The sequence below is a fragment of the Xiphophorus maculatus genome, chromosome 2, assembly GCF_002775205.1.
Source record: "Xiphophorus maculatus strain JP 163 A chromosome 2, X_maculatus-5.0-male, whole genome shotgun sequence".
Taxonomy (NCBI): domain Eukaryota; kingdom Metazoa; phylum Chordata; class Actinopteri; order Cyprinodontiformes; family Poeciliidae; genus Xiphophorus; species Xiphophorus maculatus.
In genome coordinates, this window is record NC_036444.1 from 6,603,624 (window position 1) to 6,620,386 (window position 16,763).

Sequence of the window (16,763 nt, forward strand, 5' to 3'; positions counted from 1 at the left end):
CTGGAAGACATTTAAAATATCCAAAATAAATAAACAAAAAACAGAAACAACAAATAAAATGAATCATAAAGCCTCCCTAAACAAAACTGTTGTTTAAAAAAAGCGGCAGTTGACACCAAAACACCAAACGGAGACGTTTATCATCCAGGTTTTGGTAGAAAACAAAGAGAAAAAAAAAAAAAAAGACAAGTCGTGCATATGGAAATCATTGCGTTTGCTTTAATTTATCATGCGATTAATTGATTGATTAATTGATTTTTGCAACAGGCCCAGCTCTGACCTGGGAGGGGAGGGAGCTGCTTCTCCTCTCTTGCGGTGGACGAATCCTTCGGTTTAGGAAGAGGAATGTCCTCCACTAGCTTCGCTGGCGTTGAGGCAGACTTCGACATCCGTTCATCATCGCGACTTCTTTGACTGTGGATGATAAAAATAATTTCTTTTTAAACTATTAATCTCTGGGAAAAGGGGAAGACACTGAATAATGAATTGTGGAGTGCAAAGCTCTGCAGGCTGTGAAATTCTCTCGTGAGCGGACACGTGTGAGCGGAGAACAGGTGAAAGAAAAACAGCGAGAGTAGGAGGGGTAGCAGCAGCGGCATCTTATTCATGAAGGTCATTGCTTTGCCTGTCCACTCTTTTAGTGCTATTTTTAGAGCAGCTTATCTAAGGTGTCAGAGGAAATTTTGTCCTCCAGTGTGTCTTTAACAAAGCTTTCTTGGTCCTCACAGCTAGTTTTAAAATATTTTATGTGTTTTTTTATATTTAGATACCAATTCTTGCTGAAAATTCCCTGCAAAAACACAAAATCTTACCAGGTGTTTTTGGTCTAGTTTCCAGTGCAAATATCTTAATACAGTTGAAATAAAACAAATACTAACTTACAGGCAACAGTTCAGCAAGATACAGGAGCTTTAAGTCATTACTTATTCTCCTAGAACTTTATTTTTTATAATATCATGACTTTATTCTTGTATTTTAATTTTATTGTTTAAATTTTCTTAGCATTGCTTTAATACTCTATTGAACCAAACTGACTTTTAAGTAGCTTTTCAGGACGATGTAGCAGTTTGCTTTAACTCAATAATTTCTTAACCTCGATGAAAAAATGACTAGTAATTTACTTAAATGTTAAATCCAAGTAAAATTTATAGGAAACCTATTAATATTGTATTATAGCAGATATTGCAAGCATGAAAATTCCCTCAGCAGTTAAATCTGGTAGAATAAATTTTTACCTGCCATTGCTGATTTGTTGAGGCGAATGTCTGGAGTGGTCTGAGGGTTCGGACCGCCGGTCCGGTGAGCGGGAGCGGCTGCTACGATGTCTGTCATGCGATCGATTGGAATGGTCGGATGCCAGAGAATGGATATCTGAAATGTCTGGTCAGACAGAGGTCAGGAGTTCACCGGACGCAGAGTGAAGTGGACGCCAGCAGGTATGACTTAATCTGCGATCATTTCAGACAAAAACAACTCTTAATCCCTCACTCACCATCTCTGTCGGAGGCATTAGCTGAAGGAATGCTGTCATCGAGGTCGGGGATGTTGAGAAGGGTCGCCCTGTCGTCTCTCTGAACAACCATTTTTAGTTTGCCCTTTGACCTTTCGATCAGTTTCTTAGCGTCTATCAAGGAGAGGTTCTCTGTCACTGTGCCGTTAATCTGAGACAATCCAAAGAAAGAGATGTCAGCTTTCATTAAAATAGCTATGGTGAAAAGAAAGTACACCCCCATCAAATCATGGGGTTTGATGTGTTTTATATGTATCTTTTTTAATAAGTTATTGTTTGTTTTTTGCCAAGATTAAAGTTGTTTTTTTTCACACAGCCTCATATGGGTTGGCAAAACATTGAGTGAAAACCAGCATTTTCCAAACTGGTGATAAATTAGTACTTACCCATGATAGAGGCAGAAAAGCTAGCTAGTCAGGCAGTAAGGCTATGTTAGCAGCTAGTTAGCGATAGCATCAATCACCTTGAGTCAGATGCAAAGAAGATGTCTGTATGTGACTCAAACTTCTGCCAAACAGAAAAGTCCCGCAAGAAAAAAATTCTCTACCCATTCAGGAACAAATATTCCTGACACGGCAAAATTTAAAACCTGTGATTTTAATTATTTATGGTCAAATTAAATTTAAATAAAAAAAGTAAGAAATTTTAAAGCCTTCATTTTACCTACATGAATTTAAGACTTTTTAAGAGATGTTTGGCAACTTGCTAATGTAACTTTGTTGAAAACTGGTCAGAGGATTTAAAAAGTGATGAGAAGTAGCATTATTTGTGTAGACATATATGTTATTGGTTCCATCCAGAAGTTTTGCACATGCGCATAACGCTGGAGAGTAAAAAGACGATTCTTTTACTGCTGCGGTAGAACGACTCCATTGACAAAATAAAACCTGGAGATGTAGGTATTATTAATTTATCGCAGTATGCCACAGCAAATGGGAAAATAAAGAAAAACCGTTGAAGAACAACTTAAAACCACTCGTCTTTGCTCTCTGTGTCGGCCATGTTACACGCAGACTCATTTCTATAGCAACTGACTGACAGCAACGCCACCACTAATGTATCAGGATTCAATACCAAAAAACATGCAAACGTTTCCCACACAAAGAACAGAACATTCAGTTCGTTACAGTTTTATGTTTCAAGGTTTGATGTTTATTTTGCGATTATTAGTCAGTGATCACTAGTAGTTGATTAGCTACTGTTGCTAATAGCTGATAAACCACCGCAGTGTTAGATTAGCTAATTTAAACACCTGCTCTACTGTAGATTTGTCGGAATTGGTGTGTGAGTCCCCCTGTTTTATTCTTAACTGACACACCAAAATCTGCAGCACATTTACATGCTATGGCTGTCAAAGTCAAGCTAGCATAACTTATCTACTCCTTCTCCCTCTCCCTTTTTTTAATGAAAACTTTTTCTTGAGCTTGTTATTTTGTTGTGGTAGTGTTGACAATTAATAGCTTAGGATTGTATCCCCTTTTCTTTTATATATCATGCGTACATTTAAGATGTAGGGCGTTATGTTGACAACTTGACAGCTAAAACCAGAGCTAGTCATCATCTGCTATAAAGCATATGGTCTCTAAAAGGCAAACAGACCTAAATGAAGAACATTAAGAGGGTTTACATTAAGTTTCAGATAAAAACAACCTGATTTGTTTTGATTAAAAACAACAAAAAGTTGTAATCATCTGTCAGGTTCTCCTTACCTTTAGCACAACGTCCCCCTCCTGGATGTTGCCATCCCTGGCCGCCAGGCTCTCGGGGGAGATGTCCTTGACAAAGATATGGCTGGCCAGGCGCAGGCCATATTCTGCTTACAGAGTGAACGACAGCAACAAAGACGATGTTAGCACAGAGAGTTCACGTGACAGCAGCCCCACCGACCTCTCTACGCCAACAGCTGCTGCTCCCGCTGGGATTAACAGACTGATTAAAGAAGATTAATTGCTCTTTTACTTATTTACTTGAGTTTGCTCGGATTTTGCTAAGGCGGGCAACTTTTATTTACTCTGGCAGTTGACCAGAGCCGATTTGGAAGATTTATTCAGCTCCCAAAACAGGGGAACGGTTGAAAGAATAAAACAACAACGTCCCGTTATTTGTTTCTATCCCCGACTTTGCGAGCCTCACCTTCATTTTTGCGGGATTTGACGAGCGTGACCTTGGCGGGGCGAGGGGGAAGGTTGTGCGAGCGGCGATCCGAGCGCGGCGACAGGCTCCTCTCTCGTGAGCCGCTGCGCTCACGGTCCCTGTCCCTCCGCCCGCTGCTCCGACCGCTGCGCCTGCCCATGGCCCCGCCCACGCCGCTGTAAGCACCGCTGCGCCCGCTCCGCGTTTCGTATATCTCTTCGTCGTAGCTGTCCTCCTCTTCGTCATGTTCGGACATGGTTTCCCTCTCCCCCAGCCGGCCCATGGGAACGTGCACCTTTCTTTTTCGTCTGATTGTCTGACCAAAGGAAATCAGATTCAGTCGCTTCAGATAAAATCAATCGTTTACTCCCCTGAAGTTTTGCTTTTCTATTCGTTAGATATCAAACGCTCGCTACCACATACTCACAATTTTGGCAATTTTTCCACTTTTGCGAAGCTGCTGGACAGCGTACGCATGTTCTACATTGTCCATGGAGACAGCATTGACCATAACCACTCTGTCATTTTCCCTGCAGGCGAAAAAAAAGTTTAGAAAAAAAACCGGAACAGACCCACTGGAGTCTTTCTGGAGCATTTCAAATGTACTAATTATTTATGGAGAGTAACTCAAAGCTAAAATTAGAGATTTGATCCAGCTTCCAAGAACAAAATCTTACTGCAGCAGGCCTTCTGCCGGGCCGCCTTTCAGCACATCTGAGATGACGATCGAGGTCTCGCCACTCTGAAAATGAGGGTTATCCCGACCTCCTGATATGGCTATCCCAAAGCCAAACCCTGGTGCCTGCACAGGAAGAAATATACACACATAGGTCTGTCATAATAACAAATTTTGCTGAGCAATTAACTGTCTCAAAAACTATTGCAATAAACAATAAAATTGTTTGATTGGAAAATTGTTAAATGGAAATGACGTAATAATGCATGCGATTTCCTGCCAAAGATTTATTTTCTTTGCATTTTATTTTCAAAAGAACACTTAACACTGGAACTGATAAACAAAATAAACAAAACAACCAAAAACAAAAATAAAATGGATTCTCAATCTCCATTAACAAAAAAATTTACTTGAATAAAAACTAAACAACATAAAGCCAAAGTGGAAATAAATACTGCATTCAACCAAAAGACTGCAGATTATGAAGTCTGTATACTAATGTTGCCCTTCAGGAATAATTAGATTTAAATAGAGAAGATGGGCACATTGACTACCTGATGCAATAGTTCACACTACAAGGTTTTTTGCCCCGATTTTCCCCTTATGACAATCTTAGTGTGTGGTGTGTTGCCGCTCTGATCCAAATCAGGGGTTTTCTGACTGGGAGCTTTAATGCAGCCTGTTGAATGTGACAGGTAGCCAATCAGAAAGGCGGATTCCTGAGGGGAAATTACTGAGGGGAATCCCAAACAGCTGACACGGCGCAACCCGAAGTCCAGCGGACATTGGAGATGATATGTGGAAACAACATTAATGTTTATTCAACATGCAAAGAATATAGAAATGACAAGAGGAGGAGTTGGAGCGAAATTGCTACCGCAGTTGATAAACCCGGTAACTTTTCAGCTGTTCTTCGTTAACGTGACGTAAACAGGTTATAATGATTTTCATTCAGTCAGGACTTTACGCTGACACTAGCCACATGCATTGCAGGTAGATTGTAGTAAAGCATTGATTAATGTCTGGTTTTAAAATTAGTTCACTGGACTTGTAGCCATTATTTTGTGCTCATTGTTGGACACCACACGGCAGGAACGAACCCGATCGAACCGTTATACCTAGGATTTCTGTCGGCTAATGTGTGGTCTGTCAGGTTTTGAAAATGGGCCGACAATCGGCCGACAGCTCTAAGATCGTGTCGTGTGCGCTGGGCTTTACACTAAGGAAATGAGGAAGGGAGGAGTCAGTGGAGAGCACCGGAGTTGAGCCTTTTTTCATTCGGTGTCATCAACAGAAAGAGAAAAAGGCCGGAAAAGACGATAATGCCGATAATTAAAATGACGTCAACAGTTTTAATTAATTGTGCGATTAATTGATTTATAGTTTATCGCGACAGGCCTATACACACACACACACACCCACACACCGTTTTTAGATTTTATAGAATTAATTACCGTGAAGTTTTTGAGATTATATGGAATCATTATGAGATTATATGGAATGTTGCCTATCACTTTAAAATGGTTGTACATGTAAATGATACAGTTAAAGTCAGAATCATTAGCAACCTGCTGATGAAATCACACAAAACGCTTTATTTGAAAGGTTGTGCATGAGATTGACATGACACTGATATTAACTTCATTAACATGAAGGAGTCTTCAATAAATGTTTATGAAGTGTCATTCAGGAAATAATGACACTTTTAATGCACTTTTAATGAAAGTTTTAAGGTAAGGTCATATTATTTATGTAGCACATTTTCAGCAACAAAGCAGTTCAAAGTGATTTACATGAATTGGAATGAAATACAAACAAAACAAATTAAATGCTTAAATATACAAAGAAAGCTACAATATATAAGTTTTCTGGCATTTTGCAAATAGAATCCCAGAAAACTCAATTCTTGCTTGGAGAATTGAGTTACAGAAATAAATCTACATTTCTACAACATCATATTTTACTTGAATTGTATCTGTAAAATATCCTTATTAATTTTGACCCAGGAAACAGGAAGGAAGAGAAGAAGAAAAGGAGAAAAGCGAATGCCTTACCCTGTGTAGTGTAACTGTGTGCTGTTCCCAAATGACTGTCTCCTCCATCGCTGCACTCTGAAAGACAGAAGAAGAAGGAAAGTTTTCAGCTCCAAAGGATCAGATGCAGTTCACGTCCAACGAGCTAAAAGCTGGCAAACGGTTTTAGCCTAATTGTTAACATGGTCACAGAAACTAGGGGAAAAATGTGTCTTTTAACACTTTGGTCTGAATAAAAAATATAGGAATTCAATACTTTCCTTACATAAAAAATACATTTAACTGCTTTTAAAACAAATAGGCACTATTTGACCAATCATTAAAGCCAGAGCTGACCTGAAATAAATACAGAAAGCAAATTCAAAAAGCATGAAGCTCACAAAAAAGGTCAACCATGTTCCCTGATGTAAACTGATTTTAAAATGTCTGAAAAGTTTTAACTGGAAATAAAAAACACATATCTTCATGCAAATATTAAAATTAAACCATAATAACATTCTAGTTCAATTCTGAAGCACAAGTCCAAACATGTCTTACGCACTTTTATCTCTACTTCAGGCTCAGATGCAACGCTTCAAAGACAAGCTGTATTTTCTTGTTTTAAAATTGCACTTTTAATAAACTTTAACATTAATTTCTGGGTGAAGAAACATCATGTTAAGACCTGGTGAAAACAAAAACCTTAGCGACAAGGCACTCCTCTTAATAAAGTAAAAGCTGGAGTCAGTTCCCTCTTTTTCTTGGCATCTAATAGACAATTTAAAATGTTAAATTTCACAAACAGCAACTCAGTTTGGTTTTTATTAAAAAAAAACCTGCTATTCAGCTTTGTTCTTTATATAAGTTCTATAGCACAAAGTTCAGCATTTACAATGCATTACAATGGCAAGAATTATAAAAATATATATAAATAAACAAAAGGAAACCACCAGATAACGGAGCAGCCTTGAAAATAAAAGCCACAAAAACTAAAAAGACACATTGATGTAATTTCACATCCACTAAATTTTTGTGAAACATTAAACAGCTGCATATAAAACATTATTAGGCCTATCCCTTTAAGGTAGATTTCTACTCGCACTACTACATCTAATCTGATAAATCCTGTAAACTTAATGTGTTAGATTACGACTTTTAGAACAATTCTCTACACAGAAAAACCCAAGATTTCACTTTGTGCAACAATGTGTGAGGAAGCTCAAGAACAGTGATCAATTTGTGAGGATTTATGAAGCACAGAAAGGTCAGTAGACGCCCAAAATATATTTTATTGGCAAGCAACGTGAATGCTTTGTGCATGAAATATAACAGCCCACCAGATTTTGCATCTAAAGCAGTGTTTTGGCATTGACATGCAGCACACATTGACAGCAGCAATCCAATACACTGTGCAGCTCCTTTTTGAGTCCCAAATAAAATAAATTAAAAGATTATTCTTTTATATGCACTATGATTTTCTTTGACTTTATACAAAGAAACACAAACAGAATCTGTCCTGCTGATCAACCTGTCAGAGGAGATAAAACAGGAAAAATTTTAAATATTTTATTCTAACTTTATAAACCTCTTCTTACTGTTTCTGTCCATGTTTTAAAAACAAAGCCTATGATAACTATAAGGCCAATTAGAGTTATACAAATGACTACACTGCAAAAACACTAAATTTGACTTATTTTTGGTCTACTTTCTAGAAAGGTGCAAATATCTTAGTACACTTGAAAAAAAACAACTAACATACAAGTAACTTTTTTTGTTTTAAGTAAAAAATTCCTTATTATTGATGGAAAAAGTTCTAGTTCCATTGGCAGATAAATTAACCTATAGCATAGGAAAAATGTCTTGTCTTTTATTTTGCCATGTGACACGATCAATTACATGCAGAGGAAATCCTGTATTTACAGCTGAATCTGCCAATGGAACTGGTACTTTTTCATCAATATTAAGAAATCATTGACTTAAAACAAGCTCCAATATCTTGCTGAAAGATTATCTATAAGTTAGTACATTTGAAATAAGACGAAACTAAGACATTTGCAGTAGAAACTAGTCCAAAAATACTTGGTAAGGTTTTGTGTTTTTGCAGTGTGCATGTAGGAATAGGAAAGTTTACGTCTGCGATTCTGAGCTGTTTTTTGGTTTGACCAACAGAGCCTCCTTCAACACATCATCTCTGCATCCGTTACAACCTGTTGGCCAAATGCCAAACATCAGCTGGAGTCTGGGAACACAGGCAGCTTAGTAAATTGCCAAAAGTGGCGTCAGACGTTCCCAGCTTGGCAGCATCAACCGCAAACCCGGATAGCAACTGATGGTGTTACAAAGACAAAGCGAAGGGGGAGGGAGGAACAAAAATTTGAACGGGACGACTCCTTTTGACCTTTTAAACAGAATGGAGAGCAATTAGGAAACACGGAAAAACAATTCCTGAATACCAACAAGGTTTTTTGGGGAAGGTTTTAAACCATTGGGATTTACACCTGGATCTTTTTGGTGTTGTGCAAAGGCTAAAGAGATCATGCACTGATCATATTTTGAGGTTTCCTCGAGCATTTTTTTAAAAAAAGACATTTTAAATATCCAAGATACATAACAAAACAACAACTAAAATTATTTATTTAGTCTCAGTAAACAAAACTATCCTTAAAAAAAGGATAGTTGAAACAAAAGCACCAGACTGAAGACTTTTAACATCCAATTTTTGGTAGAAAGAGAGAAAATAGAAAAACAATACATCATGTAAATGGAAATTGTTGAGCTTGTTTTACTTTATTAACTGCTTTAATAATTGCAACAAGTCTATTTACATATTTTTAACATCAGGGTTTCCCCCAGTGTATTATAAGCCTGGCGGGCCACCAGGCTTTACTTGTGCCCCCACCAGGCTAAGTATTGCTTATTTATTTATATATTTTTTAATGTTTGCACTTTTAAGACTTTATAGTTGGTGTTCAGGCATTAATCTTCCAATAACACATAATTATCTGGTGTTATTTGATAAAATAAGGTATTATACATATATAAATAAAAGCAATCAAAAAACTGACAGCTTTTATTTTGCCATGTGACATGATCAATTACATGCAGAGGAAACCCTGTATTTACAGCTGAATCATGTTTACTGTTACTGAACTCAACAAAAGCAAAAGATAATGCAACTTTTTAACTCCATGCAGTGCTGATTTATTTATTTTATTATAGAATGTGAACCATGTCTGACCAATTCTATTCAAATAAAAAGGTAGAGAATAATAATAAAAAAGCAACATATTTGTTCCTGCTGTGTAGATCCCCTTGTGTTGTGTTTACCTTTCTCCTACACACATTTTTCAGTACAGAGATGTAATTGCTCAGCTTGTTGCTCTGGTAACACAGGGGACCAATGTGGCATTGCTCGAGTAGCCTGACATTTTCAGGACACGTCTGAAGGCTCCTTTCAAACGTGGGAGGTCTTGAAACAACCCAGCCACATTTAGAGTCAAACAATACTTTTCATTTTTATTTTATACCTAACATTTAAGCAGCATTGCTTGGATTCCTATCCAAGCAATTATCAGGAAGAGATCGTCCACTATCTCAAGTGAATTTTGGTGAAAATGGCAGTGTGTGTCCTTTAGATACAAACAACCCGAGCCAAGAAAATGCTTCATGCCACATGCCAGAGCCAGAACTGGCAGCCACCATGTTGGTTGGGTCATGCTTTGGGGGATTACAACCACCGAACTCTCAGTTGCCAGCATTACAACACAGATGGACAACATGCTCCAGGATGGAGGAACGAACTGGTCAAGAGGGACGGTGTTGGGTCAAATGACAAAAACCAAAAATTTAAAAAATTAATTGTGATAGTGATCATGGCTGACAAAGGCAAAAGCCTTTTCCTATGGCAAAACAATTAACATAGATGCTTAATAAAATAACAGCAAAAGATATAAAGAAAACAAGCAACATGCAATAACATGGTTTTGTTTACATATTTACTGAAGTCAAGGAAAACATCAAACTAACGTAATTTATTGTAATTTCATAAGCATGCAGTGACATTAAATTGTGTTTCTTACATATGAGAGATTTTTTGATAAAGTAACTTCTTCCTTTTCTATGCAGGAAACCAAAGAACATTTGGGAGGGAAGCAGAATCACATCTCTTGACGCACAAGCTGGGAGTTTTCTAAAACAACATAGATAATGTCCGTCTACCACAGTGGTGCCCAAAGTCGGTCCTTGAGGGTCGGCCTCCTGCATGTTTTAGTTCTCTCTCTGGATCCAATGATGGCTCATTAGAAGGCCAAAGAAGAACATTGACATGCTGAAAAGATTGTTAATACCACCAGGGAGAGAACTAAAACGTGCAGGATGCCGACCCTCGAGGACAGACTTTGGGCACCCCTGGTCTACCATTTCAGTCTCCATGGTAACCAACTGTTATCCTGAACAATGCATGGTGGTAGGTTTCCCCTACTTTCATTGCCATTTTTATTGGGTTAGAAATCAAACATACCAAACAGCATCAGCATATCTTGTAGCAGACACTTTATTGTCTGCATGAAAGGCTGTTGGCTTCAAATCTTCCAAGCCCCATCCAACAAAACAAACCATCAAAAAACAGAAGAAAACAAACTACGCAGCCAAGAATAAACTCGGTTTTGCTGTTGCAAGAGAAGCAGCTGCAAACATATGAATTACTTTCTCTAGTGCTCTTACCAATAGTATTGGCAAATATATTACTGACATACATCAGGTAGTTGAAAACAGCTACCCACTATGCATTTATGTCAAAGATAATGCAAGAGAAATTCATAGAGTTTATTTTGCACCTCTACCAAAGTGCAGTGAACCCCATACATGGTTTCTGCATGCTTCACCAACTCAAATCTAAGACTTTTTAAGAACATTATGAATCAAATTTAAGAAATATAAAAAGAAAATTTAATTCTTCTTATATAGATCAGCTTTTTCGCACAGAATGACTATATATAAAATCCAGTGGCAAAAACGAACGTTGTCCTGCCAACTGGCAGTAGATTTACATTTTCCAATAATAGATACAAAAAGCTAGCTAGCTAGCTGCCTAGGAAGGGTATGTTAGGAGCAAGTTAGTGCTGGTAGCTCCACAAAAAACTAAACTACATAGAATACGGGATAAAATAGTCCTGACACAACAACATTTAAAACCTGAAATTACTTACATTTTTCTAATGGATTTAAGACATTTTAAGGGCTTGATTTTAGACACTCTTTGGTGTAGAAGTACTGAGAGTTACTGAGTCAAAGTCTGTCACTTTCAGAATAAGAAAGGTGCATAAATTAAAGGAAACACAGATCTGCATAACGTTCAGGCTGCAAGACACAGAGAGACACATTTTGAGGAGATAATAAGGTCAAACATAAACAAAAGCAGCTCAAAGCTTTGTATTAGCAAAGCTAGCCACTCTAGTTGGACTAATCACTAAAATAATGTGTTAAAACTGGCTTAAATGTCACATTTGTGTCTCTCTTTAAATGATAATGAAACTTTAAAACAACTGTTTTCACACAGCAGCATGTCCTTAGCATAAATATGCATATACAAAGCATATCTAATGACCTCTCATGGGAGGAAAGCAATAAACATGCATCCTGAATACTGCTAATTACATTTCTTCAAGAGAAATCAACATTGACTTGAAGCTTTATCCTTTTACTGCGTATAAACTCTGTAAGAGTGCAGACATAAGAAAATCCCTCCAATTACTAGAGCTGTTATGATGACAGAAACTTTAAGAACAGCTCAAAACCAGATGATGGTTAATTATATTCTCCTGAAAAGTATAACTTCTCACACTGTCAAATCATCTGTAAGACTTTGTCTGATACAGGTGAATGCTAATGCACACAACCGTAAAGATCACTGCTTTGTCATCACAACATCAGTCCAGCACAGCAGATAAAAAGATGCTTTTTAATCCTGCATTCGGTTAAAAGTCTCATTAAAATTACAGAGCGCAGTCTCCCTCAACTCACTTAGGGAAAAAAACTAAATAACATTTCATCTACCGAGGGGTAGGAGGCAATTTGGTGGGCTGCTGAATGCTCTGACAAAGATTACTTTTCTTTTTTTTTTTTGCTGTAGTATGGTTTAGAGGTAAGGCTGAGTCTTATTCAATTCACAGCGCTCTGGGAACGGACCGGCTAAAAATAGCTCTCATTAATTCTGCCATTGTGATGCAGCAACAGAGTGATTTAAGGCAAACTTGCAGCAAGAACACTGCAGAACATTTAATAAGATCTTGTTGTATGGAATAGCAAACGGCCTGACTGAAACAAATGATGCAATATGGCAAAGGAAATACATTCACTGTATCGCTGGGCCCCATTTGTTGAATTTCTCTGCAAGACTTTGACGAGACAAAAGGAAGCAAGAGCTGCTCAGAAAATATCTAGAGTCCCAGTGCAGATGATGTTCATACTGAAAAATGGTTAATATTACAGAAAAATATTCATATGACGATCGAAATTTATGTCTTATCCAGCAACAGGCATGATACAAATGACTACAGTGGTAATAAACAAATTGCTCAGTCAAAACTTTTCCCCTCAACCCTGTTCAACTTCCACTGCGACCAGAGACAGATGACAACAGGACTACGCTCCAGCACGGCTGCTGGCAGTGAGGCAATAAAAGAAAATAAGATGATTGATCACTTCAGAAAGTGAAATCGATGTGCTGCAAAGTGCTGACAACTGCTGAAACTCTCTTGCTTCTGAGAACGTAGCCAAATGCTAATGAGGGCTCATACCTTCCCACTAGTCACAGTGGGGTGGTGGGGGGGTCCCCTGAGAGAAAAGTGACACTCTGCACATAAAACATCATGGAAAGACACTGTACTGCGGTTCTACACGAGAACGCAGCAATGTCTGTCAAGGTCAAGACGAGAAAATCAGGCTGACGTAAAAGTACACTATGAATCACTAAAAACAATGAAAGCTACAATGACGTAGGCGAGTCGTCATCTTCGACTTCATGCTAAGGCGTTGCATGCGGAGGGCGAGGGGGTACTTACGTTCGGGTCATTACAAACAACAGACAAAAGTGTCCTCAGCATCTAGCTACTCCTTTTGTAAATCCAGCAGGAGATTCCAGCAGACGCACATCAGCAGCAGCGCATGACCGCACCAATCAGTGCTGGGAGGGACTGACCCCCACCTTCCTTCTCTCCTTTTCTTAGCTCAAAAAATTAAAAAAAAAAAATAATAAAAAAAAGCCACTGGATGGATTTACGAGCACAGGTGAGAGGTTATGAAACACGACCAACAGCTACTCCCCGACAGTTGCTGTGTCCCGCACGGGTCTGCGTCCTTACCCGGCATCTCTCCCGCAAACGCTTTGCTCCCTCAAACTCTGCTCTTCCACGCTCAAGGGATCGAAAATCCCCTCCAGCTTGGCAACAATCTGTGAGGGATCTGCAGTTCCGCTACAGCCTGGGACTCCTCTGTACTAGCGAAAATCCATCCGCAGTGTAAACTGCTGTATCGGACTTAACCCTCACGCTGCCAGGCCAAACCGATCCACCATGTGGCTCAAAATGTGTAGTTATCACTATCCTCTTCCTCCCTATTTGTGCTGCAACACATGCATGAATTAAGGGAATATTGTAAGAGACACTTTGCAAAAGATGCACAGCTTTATGGTCAGTAATCAGAAGCTATTCATAAATAAATCACTTTTCGACTGAAGTTAAATAAAAGAAAAACCATCACTTAATCTGACCTTAAATGCCTGACACATTAAATATTGCAAATAAAGTGGATAAATGGCTCTATAAAGAAACCCTCCCCACTAAACGCAGCAAAACAGACCAGAACAATGCTAAGGAGGAGTCGTCTGAAACAATTTTAAACTTATTTTAGTATCACTGGAAGATTGTGTTTAGTCACAGATCTTTTTATTTTCAAAAGAAATAAAAGTTGGTACCTGCTCTTACCAACTGTTGCAAAAAAAATAAAAAATACTACAAGCCATCAAGATTTAGTTAGAAAGATCAACCTCTTGAAAAAGTACTGCAGCAACTGATTCAGAAGACAAATCAACTAGTTGGATTGATGAAACTGGAGCTAAATCTGAAAGACATATCCACGTTATTGATGAAGATGAGTTTAATGAGTTAAAAGATAAACATAACATTATTTGACGTACTACTAAAGTTAGATAAAAAGCTGATTTAGTTTGCAAGAGGAAAGTGTAATTAAATTGTAGAGCAATGTGGGAAGTCAATGTGAGAAAAGCTTTTCAAATTGTGAAAGCTTCCTTTCAAAGCTTTCACAATTTGTCACCTAAACACTAAACTTCAACACATTTAGTTAGGATTTTATGTGATAGGCCCATATGAAGGAAAATGTCATGTTTTTATAGAAGTAGAAATCTAAAAAGTGCAATTAGCAACCTTTTGTCTCCTGGGCCAAAACTGTTTTGTTGAAAGTGTACTATGGCCACAATATAATATTTTTTTTAAATAAAATTGTTCTTGTCTATTCTTAGAAAGAAGAAAAAGATTTGGTTCACTATTTATTTGACAACTTTTGATGTATTTAGATTTTGTTAGTTTTATAAAATTAATGAAATGCAGATTTTGCATCCAGGTCTGACTTTCAGTAAAACTTGATGAACATTAAAAAAATTATACTTTGTGTTGAACATAAAATTTTTCCATCTAAAAAAAAACAACAAACAAACAAACAACAACAACAAAAACTCACTAAAACGTTTCTGGGGTTTCTACAGCTGCTGATTAAAATTTTTGTCCGAACACTAATAGTTTTGTCAGATATGTGGGATGGAGAGCTTCAACGTCTTACAACAGATTCTCAACTGTAACTGAATTCTTTTAACACAAATGCGTTCAAGTGAAGCTTTTCCTGCAGCTCTGGCTGTATTTACGGTTTTTGTCCTGCTGGTATTGAACCAGTCTCAATTCTTTTGCAGCAAGTTTTCTTCCAGTTTCATCCTTATTTTTAGCTCCATCCATCTTTCCATTACTCTGACAGGCTTCCTTGTTCCTGCTGATGATGATGGATTGAGCAGACCGCTGTGAGGCATTTAAGGTTTTGTTTTATAACCTAATGCTGTTTTAGACTTCTCAATAACTTAGCTCATCGATGACGTTTGTTCTTAATGTTCCCTAAGGGCATTTTTTACACCTAATGTTCATTTACTTTGTGTATTTTCTTGGACTGAATCAATTAATGGAATATTGAAAATATTGAAATAATCTAATTTAGTAATTGATTAATTGCTAACTACAGTATGCAAACTCAAAAGGGTCATTTTCTAAAGTAAAGAACATATTTGGAGCAGTAATTAAGACAAAACTGTACAAAATATATGCATTCAAGATATTTTTTAAAAAACCACCAAAATTCCTCAAGTGACAGTTTTAACATTGGAACTGGAAGACATTTTAAATATCCAAATAAATAAACAAAGCAACAGAAATAACAAATAAAACAAATTATAAAGTCTCTGTAAACAAAATTGTACTTCAAAAAAAGGTCTAGTTGAAACCAAAACACCAAACTGAAGACTTTTGTCTTCAGGTTTTAGGTAGAAAGAGAAAAAAAATGTTTAAATTTATCATCTAATTAATTGATTTAGTTCTTATTGCGACAGGCCCACTTATAAAGGTGTTTATAGATGAAATGATAAAATATCTACAAACTATAGAAGCCATCTTATTGCAAAGTGTAACCAAAAATCTAAATCAAGTCAAATATAATGGATCTTGTTTAAAAGTTACACTAACACGCAGTGCATACGATACAAGTCTTTGTCCAACCTTGTTGCTCTGGTGTGCATAACCTCTGACACTGGCTGAGTTTTTAAAAATCTGTTTTTTTATCAACTGATTTTTATAAACATGTCACTCAACGATGAATGGGTAAGAGAACGCTTTCAGGATTACACAACGCATTTTGGATCTGTTAACCGGAAAGCTGCAGCGCGGAAAGATGGAGCTTCTTTACGGTCCAGCTCAGCAGGATTTGGCATCACAAGGACAACTTACAAGGCTTCAGCCGTTTGAGATTTACTTACATTTGGCGTTTAGAGGGCATTGTGGCACAACACTTCAGGATTATCTGTTTTCCTTTGCATTTGAACAGGAGTTGGTTTACAATACTAATGCTTGCATGCTTTCTTTGTAAGAGCATACTGCATGATTGAACAGACAGAAGAATTCATCCCAAGGCAAATTTGAGCTTTTGCAGCACATGCAATCATTCGTGAACTCTAGTACGTCTTCTGAAAACACAAGATAACAGCATTATAATAAAAGAGTTCAGCAGTCTGCACAGGCATTGCTGAAAAAGTAGATGAAGCTAGAGCGATTTCACCATACTAGTATTATGGTATAGAGTTTAAACAGGCAACAATTATTGT

The 16,763-nt window shown here is 37.5% G+C and overlaps 1 protein-coding gene across 8 annotated transcripts in view; it reads right to left on the reverse strand.

Moving 5' to 3' along the window:
• LOC102224296 (tight junction protein ZO-1-like) overlaps positions 1–16,763 on the reverse strand; it is a 111,376-nt gene that overhangs the window by 29,321 nt on the left and 65,292 nt on the right. For 4 of the 8 annotated variants that reach the window (XM_023348759.1, XM_023348755.1, XM_023348764.1 and 1 more), the window contains exons 3-10: positions 6,374–6,430; positions 4,321–4,445; positions 4,071–4,173; positions 3,644–3,959; positions 3,220–3,326; positions 1,493–1,661; positions 1,236–1,380; positions 281–414 (exon numbers count right to left, since the gene is read on the reverse strand). In XM_023348759.1, coding sequence (XP_023204527.1) covers positions 281–414; positions 1,236–1,380; positions 1,493–1,661; positions 3,220–3,326; positions 3,644–3,959; positions 4,071–4,173; positions 4,321–4,445; positions 6,374–6,430 — 1,156 coding nt within the window. Of the gene's footprint in view, positions 1–280; positions 415–1,235; positions 1,381–1,492; positions 1,662–3,219; positions 3,327–3,643; positions 3,960–4,070; positions 4,174–4,320; positions 4,446–6,373; positions 6,431–13,392; positions 13,657–16,763 lie in introns of those variants that run through there. The other 4 variants (XM_023348768.1, XM_023348770.1, XM_023348753.1 and 1 more) reach the window with 2 other exon arrangements.